The following is an 8,305-nucleotide window of genomic DNA, read 5'->3' on the forward strand; positions in this document are numbered from 1 at the left end:
AATAGTCTCCTATGAGAATCATCACCACATCACTATTTAGTACTGCTTCATATGGATAATGCACTACAGCTTATAGCGCCTCCGATGGTACAAAAGGACACAAAGGTAACTCTCTTCAGATGTGGTAAAAATACAAACAAAATCATATCTACTTGTACAATTTCCAACATCTAATTGCAGCTTGTTGGGTTATACCACTTTTGCACACATCTACACTACAATTTTGCATCATACCCCAAATGTGAGAAAAACGAGAAAAATAAGTGTGCAAAAATTTATAGTTTAATTTAACATGTCATGCAAAGTACCGAGTTTCAGTAATAATATTGTATAGAATGAACAGTGGGATTACATTGTTGTTGCACTTAACATATGTAGGTAAAAATTTGAAGGCTCATGTTAGTAAAGAAACAATAGCTGTTAGGTTTGAATCACAAGCAATACATGTCTTGTGATAAAAGTCTCTGGGTCGTCCTAATTATTCAGATCAATGAGACCATCAATTTTTCATATTCTTGAATCATAAGTAATGTTTGGATTGAAGAAAAATGATAGAATGAAACGGAATATAATCTAACAAAATTAGTTATCATAATTTCGACTGTTTAAAATTAAAAATAACATGAAATGACCTAATAATGTATTTCATTGCCTCTTCTGCTTACTTTTTTTCCTCTTCAATTTGAAAAATATAGGATAAAATTAACTTCGAGTTTACTGATGAATAATTGAATTTTATTTCATTTTTTCATAAAATATCTAAATGATAATATAATAACTTCATTCTATTTCATCTCATTCTATTCTATTCCACCTATTATCAAATATCCAAGACAGCTCGAGTGCAATTTTTTTTGGCGGCGAAAAAGATATATATATATATATATATATATATATATATATATATATATAAGCATATGAGCATAAGAAATACCCAAAGAAAACTACAAACTAAAGTTACTTATATAGCCTCGGTTACACTATATTTGCCATGGTAAACATAAATTTGACTTTAAATTTCACTCATTTGAATCCAAAGGCTTGCTTCCAAGTTCCAAGAGTAAGGTTGCCGCCACCTGTGTCATTACAATTCAACAAAACGTTGAGTCTTCTTTTTTTGTATTTGATTTTTTCCCAATAGGCTTACTAAAGACTCACTGTTACAAAAATTCACATCACATGTGATGTGGAATCAAGACATTAAAATAGTGAGTTGATATATTTATGTGTGTCCAAATGTGGGATGAGAATGGAAGTCAATGAAAGACTTTGGATTCAGAAAGTACACCATTAGAATTTTGAACAGTTAAACTGTTTATTAATCCAGTGCAGTGAGTCCACAATATAGTACATATAATAGATTTGTACACACAAGAGGGTTAAGGAATTCTTTATCTCACGTATTTCCACCTGTTTCCACCAAATTATTCTAGTAATTAAATTAAAGAAAACTATAGAGATGGAGAATCAGAATAGAGCATGTGATAAGTCATGTCTGAACGATTCTTGTCTCTAAATATATTCCATTTCGTCATCTTGTTTTAGACTCTTATTCGATTCCTTAGACACTAAACTTTCTAATGGAGATGTTAGGTACAATTTGTAGCACGCCATCATTTTATTGATTGCTATAAATGTTCAGGCCAACCACATCTTTCACAAAAACTAACTTATTGTTCTATCCAGCTAAGGAAAACTATGCATTTTATTGTTAGGTAATTCAAACGAGACTCGCATGAGGAACACAAACCTCCACATCCATGGAACCCAGCACTGGAACTCTTAAATCAAGTCATTGTTCATGTCATTTTTAGAATTTAATTAGGCTTAAAGTATGTTTGTCATAGCTGCCAATATAACAATTTTTTTTATTTTAGTGCATGTCATTTTCTTTGTTTGTATATTTGTATATAATACAAATATAATACCAACAAATTATTGGTATAAGTGATACTGAACTCAATTTCTTTTAAAAAGATCTCAAATTAGAATAATGAAAAAAAAGGGGATTGAGGGAGATCCCATCAAAAGTGAATAATCAAATTTTTTAATGAAAATTAATTATTAATAAAAGTTGATGGATATTTCATACCAATAATAAATAATAATAAGAAAAAAATATAATATAAATGTAGTTTGTTTTTGTTTGTTTTCCCACAGAATATAGTGGATTTATTGACCATATGTTATTAATAATTTTCTCAATGCTTATACATATAAGTGACAATTATTAATAATAATAAAAATAAGTAACAACTATTTTAATTCAAAAAAAAAAATTAGTGGTTAGTACACCAAAAAGACAATAATTCACTGACACTTTATTTGATAAAATGCAAATGTGAACTAAAAACATGTTTGACCAAAAGTATCATAGAAGAATAAAAGATTTAGAGTCCACCCTCTCTATCTTCCACCCAGAAAAGAAAGGAAGAAAAACCCATGCTAGCAAGCTGCTCAAGCCTCAAGCAATGGCATGCTTTCTTTTGCACTGTAGAAAAATCAATGGACTTCAATAAAACACTGTTATAAGATTCTTTCTTTTGTTTGACACCTACCATGACTATTGACTACTCACCATAATCCCACCCGTGCCACCCTCTCTCTCTCTCTCTCTCTCTCTCTCTCTCTTACACACGTCACATGTATCTTCCTCACTAATAATTCCACGCTGTGGTCCCCTTGGGCCCTTATCAGTTATCACCCCCACCATCCATGGCTAAGAGAGAACTTTTCATACTTTAAAATTTTAATCAATCCAAGTACAAATCAACTAAATACTATCAATAATAAGACTTAAATAACTTATAGATGTGTCATATATATATACATTCTTTTTTTTTTAACATCTGATAAACTTTTTAATCATTCTGAACTCATTATATATTAAAAATTTATTATGAGTCCATATTCATTAGGGATAACTTGACAGCATTCCAAATTAATATATAGAAAAAACCAATAAGAAAATATTACATTATCACCTTAACTCATAAAAGAGATTCAAAATAAAATTTTTAATATATCATAAGCTCAAAATAAAATATAAAAAAAACCCAAAAGAAAAATCAAATATAAAATATATATCTTATCTGAAACATATTTAAACCTAATACTGACAATAACGACATTTAAATATGAAGATAGAAGTTTTTAAAAACACATCACTTTCTCATATCATTAAATGCGTGTATGCGACGTAACTACATAGGCAAGAAGACAACAGTGACACCAACCACATTAAATTACATCAGACCAAGATATCACCCCTTCTTCCTTTCTTCTGTAATAAGTCCATATACACTACTACACCAATTACGATACACAACAATAACAATAATATAGCACTAAACCACAGCACAAAAATCAGTGTTTCCCACAAGCGTGGTGTTACATTACTGTGCCATCCGTCAAGTAGAAAAAATAGAGGGGAAGAGGGGCCCCCCTTTATAGCCAAAGTTGTCACAATCTCTTTCACAAAAGGAGAAGTGATAATTTTTACATCAGAGAAAAAGGCAAACCCACAAAGGATTGAACACGACAAGGTTACAAAAAGAGGAAGTGAGGTTGGGCCCCATAACAACCAAGAGGCGTGCACTCTCGTTTTTGGAACAACCAGTGGTCTTCTCATTTCAAAAAAACACAACTCACACACCCCATGCCAGCGTTAGTGCTACTTTCTCTAACCCCCAAGACATGGACTAATCATTCATTTCTTTGTTTTTTTTTTTTTTCCTTTATTGCGGCATAATACGCTGAAATACCTCACCCTCTTTCTTCACACACAAACTACTACCATTACTCAAAGCCCACCTGATTTCTCTATTTTCTTCCAACTTTATAATTGAGCAAGGGCTTCAAAGGATTCGTTTCACACTCATACCTTGTTTATTCTACAAACCAAAACACAAAGATAACGTACTAAATAAGTGATAGGTGATGCTGATTTCCAATTGTCCACAACTTATATAGTAGCATCAAGTCCAAGTTCTATGGCCTTGAGTTTCAATGATTTCAAGCAACGAATGGCTTCATCAAGAAGCTCGATTGGGTCCTTGTCCTTTCCACCAGGAACTATGCATTGCAGGATGCTCAGAACATCTTGAATCTTCTCCTTTCTCATCTTTTTATTGCCTGACAAGGAACCCATTCCACCTGACCCTCTACTACTACTGTTGCCACCACTAGAGCATCTTGATTCGGCATCATCTTCGACTTCAAAGGGTCTTTTTTTCCCATTCAGAGAACTAGCAGTGTCCATGAACTGCAAGTTGTCATCATCATAAGCACCGTCCAATAGCTTTCGCTTCTTTGTTTCTCCGACGGAGCTAGCAACTTCTTCGGCGGTTCTCCTATGGGGTTCTTCCTGGTTATCATCGTGCGTGGTCATTGTACTGGGTGAATGTCCTGTGCTAGTAACTTCATCATCATCATCATCCTCAGTGGAATAACCATCACTGTCAGAGTAAAGCAATGCATTGATTTCCTCTGTGTCCTCATGCATCTCGCTTTCAATGTCATCATCAGTTCCTGTATTTTCATGAACTTTATCATCCAAAGTAGGTCCAAGTCCAACCACATGATTCACATCTCTCCTTAAATTAAGCAATTCATTCCCATTGTTCAAATTGATAGAACCATGCAGCTTTGAATCCCAGGACACATGACAATCAACGGGACCCCCAAACCTTGAACTATAAACAAGAGTTGTTTGATCACCCGTTTGATCAATAACCAGCAATTGCTTCTGAGGGAAACCCGATTCCCTATTCGGCGCAACTTCCACCCCTAAACCATTGGCATGGCCAGCAGGGAGTTTTTCCTCTGCATTGAAGGTTTGAGCAGGCGTGGTAAATCCCTGGCGAAAGCGAGGCAAACAATAAAACCAACCATGAGGTTCACCAGAATGTCCTAACTGCGAATGCGGTAAGGCAGAGGACGCATAAGCTGGCATTGCCGCGTTTCTTGTGACCACGTTGGCACCCGAATTCATAGCTGCAGAAGTACCATTTTGCTTCCCCACACCAAAGGGTGTAGCATTGAAGGAGCTCAAATTTGGAGATTGCCAATTAAAATGCAGCTCCGGAATCCAGGTTCTGCAATCTTCTCCCATTAAACCCCAACAATCACCTAAAGATTTTCAAAGCACACTGTGAATCAACAAATCAACAAACAACGACAAATGGATGAAATGAATGAATGGAAAAATAAACAATGCAACACGTACCTGAAGAAAAACGTTTCAAACACAAGTGCTATCTTTTACTATTGGTAACTCTTTCACCAACAAGGAAAACAACTAAACCACCAGCTTTAACCCAACACGAACAAAAAGAAAAAAACTATTACGTAACAGGCTTGAGCAAATGACGAAAGTATTCAGCCTGAAAAAAACCCAAAAACAAAAATAATCATCAGTTCATGCTTTCCTTAAAAGATAATAATAATAATAATAACAAAAGATACCATCAATTAAAAAAATAGAAAAAAAGAATAACAGCAGTTTCTTCAGTTCTAGAATAATATACCTGGCAATCTGTGAGAGGTTGAAAGCATGCTATAACCCTAACTATTATGGTGGAGCTCCCTGCATATCCATTCTCGTGTTTCAATGCCCGAAATCTGGTTTGACTCGCTGCTTGGCACACCATAACTACTTTTCCAACCCTTCAAAATGGAAGAACAACTATGTTCCCAGAGACAATGATTCTGAAGTCTGAACCCTCCCAATCCAGTAGTGAAAACCGGTTTTAACAAATTGAACAATACACAAAACTAAGATACTAATTTGACTTGTCTACAAACACCACCTAAGGAGAAAATGGCTAGAAACTAATGACAACTAAAATGTTAAAAGAGGCTGATTGAAAATAAGAGGTTTGAAACAAGATAGGGGTGGGGGTTTTCAGCTAATCTGACGGACATAACAAGGAACAACAACAAAAAAATTGGATCCCATTGATTCAAGGCAAGGAATAGATGAGTGAGATGATTGAAAAAGGTTTTTGATCAAAAGGGACTTAAGAGTTACAGAATAACTTTGCAATACAGATTCAAGGAAATCACTTTGCGGTATACATCAACTGAGAGACTAAGCCACCACCGCATGCTGTTGTATCCTTATCCACTAAAAGATATACAAAGCCACCAACACTACTCCTTCACCCAAAAACCTGTTCAAGACCCTGCAATAGAATTCATACAAGACAGATCTGACAATTAGCACGGATCAACACCTTTTAATTCAGCTCAAAATAGAACCAAATAAAAAATAAAGTAAGATCAAAACAGGAAGAAAAAATAAAACTTTTGTTTTCCTTTATTCATTCCCTTTTTTCCTTCCCTGAATCCTATTTTTGCAAAACAAAACCTTCAGAGCAAGGTAATTACTGAGATTCAGCTAATCTGGTGTATAAATTTCCATTACAAAACCTCTTAAAAATGAGACAGCTTGCAAGTTACAAGTTGCAACGATAAATAAGAAAAAGAACATACATACATAAAATTCAAGAGCACCAAGTTCCAGAATGGAAACAATAATTACCCCCCAAAAAAAAACACTTTTTTTAAAAGGAAACAAATTTGCTCACGAGATCTAGTGCAATAAATGAGATTCAGGTGTGTGAATTGAAGCTCTTCAAAGACTAAGTGATTTATTCAAATATTAAATTATCCTAGGACTAACTAAGAACCAAATTTGGAAAACAAAACAGACACACAAAAACATGAAAAGTAAAGAAAACATAAGATTCATGAAAAAGAACAAGAACTTACAAGGATGTGTGTCCATAGAGAGAGAGAGAGAGAGCAAAGATGGAAGCGGTTAAGAGAGGGAGCAAGCGTGACTTTGGTACAGTCAAAGTGGAAAGTGGAAACTGTGTATAACCAAGGCGAGAGATGAGGACTTGAGTTATATAGAAAATGCATTGACACATATACCCCTCATTCAAGTAGATCAAAATAAATATTAATAATTTATTAAATCACTGGAGAAAAAAAAACGCGGGGGTAAAATAAATTATTAATTAATAAAAGAAAAGTTGAGAGTGTTGTGGAAGGTTGATTCACTCATTCATTCATACGTGCCCGTGCGTGCGTGAGGGGTGAGGGAGGACGCAAGAGTGCACGCAAACTATTAAGTGCACAATCATGAATCACAGTAATACTAGCATAAGCTAAGCCAAGCCTCAGGTTAAGTTAAAATGCATTCTTATGTGTGTGTGTGGCCCCGTGGGTAGTTCTATCATATGACCTTGTGAATGTTTTTGTTTGGTTTGGTCAATCAATTACTCACCCTCACCCACCACTCTTCACCATGGTTTGGTTAGTGTGCTTGAGTGTAGTTGGCCTTGTCCCCCTTCCTCTACATCTCACCCAATCCCAAGTCATGTATAATTTTTTTTATTGATAAATATTAATTATTATTTTTTATTTGTGGAAGAAATTAAACTCATAATCCTTTTTTCTTAATTATTTAATCAATTTTATATCTTTCAAATTAATTTTTACAAACAAAAAATTTGAATTCACGACTTATCTCTCTCTTCTTTTACCCTTTAAGATCAAACCAAGCAAGCAGTCAATCTTCTATTTCCATCATATACATAACTTATTACAAGCTAGCTAACGCTATCAAAATTGAAATGCTCATATATAAGTAATAACACGAACAAGATGCGGATGATTGATAAATAATTTTATTTATAAATTTAATTTTTGATCCATATGAAAAATATAACTCTTAAATAAATTTGTCTACTTAGGGATTGGTCATTAGTTTTCGATAAAAAAAAAAAAGTAATTATTTTGTCCCTCTCAATCGTCATAATTATTCACCAGCTATCTATAGGCCCCGAGACGAAGTCCCACCCCTGCAGAAAAAGAAATTCTGTACGGTTATTTGAGGAAATCTGCAAAGAGTTTTCCATGTTGCAATGAGAAACCAGCAGAAGAACCTGTTGATATATTTTATATAAGAAATGTAAATTTGTATGATTCGTGGATCGGACAAAGGATTCGTGTTTTCCTCGCTAAGTGCTACCATGCATCCTTGCTAATTTGCCAATTGCAAATCCAAATGTGATGTGAAGAAATTATTAAAAAAAAAAAAAAAAAGATTACACTAGGTGGAGAAGCCTATTATTAATTTTCTTTTTGTACTAAAATTTAACAGTTTTGTTTAACTTGCATGCTACTGCACTGTTATTGTCATTGTTACGCGTTACTTTTCTTCAATCAATAGTGAACATTGTCTATATCACGCGTTTAGACTAATAAGCCCAGGCTATATAGATTCTATTATCTT

The 8,305-nt window shown here is 34.1% G+C and overlaps 1 protein-coding gene across 2 annotated transcripts; it reads right to left on the reverse strand.

Annotated features, from left to right (window-relative positions):
* Positions 1-3,150: 3,150 nt before the first annotated feature.
* On the reverse strand, positions 3,151-6,931 carry LOC100812109 (transcription factor bHLH143). Of its 2 annotated transcripts, none has more exons than XM_026126137.2 (4): positions 6,775-6,931; positions 5,529-6,185; positions 5,228-5,384; positions 3,151-5,130 (listed from the first exon to the last, which is right to left on the reverse strand). In XM_026126137.2, the coding sequence occupies exon 4, from the start codon at positions 5,111-5,113 to the stop codon at positions 3,965-3,967; it is 1,149 nt and encodes a 382-aa protein (XP_025981922.1). In that variant the 5' UTR covers positions 5,114-5,130; positions 5,228-5,384; positions 5,529-6,185; positions 6,775-6,931; the 3' UTR covers positions 3,151-3,964. The 2 variants fall into 2 exon arrangements, with proteins under 2 accessions (XP_025981922.1, XP_025981924.1); XM_026126139.2 differs by having other exon boundaries at positions 3,151-5,150.
* Positions 6,932-8,305: the final 1,374 nt, after the last annotated feature.

The sequence above is a fragment of the Glycine max genome, chromosome 2 (assembly GCF_000004515.6).
Source record: "Glycine max cultivar Williams 82 chromosome 2, Glycine_max_v4.0, whole genome shotgun sequence".
Taxonomy (NCBI): Eukaryota; Viridiplantae; Streptophyta; class Magnoliopsida; order Fabales; family Fabaceae; genus Glycine; species Glycine max.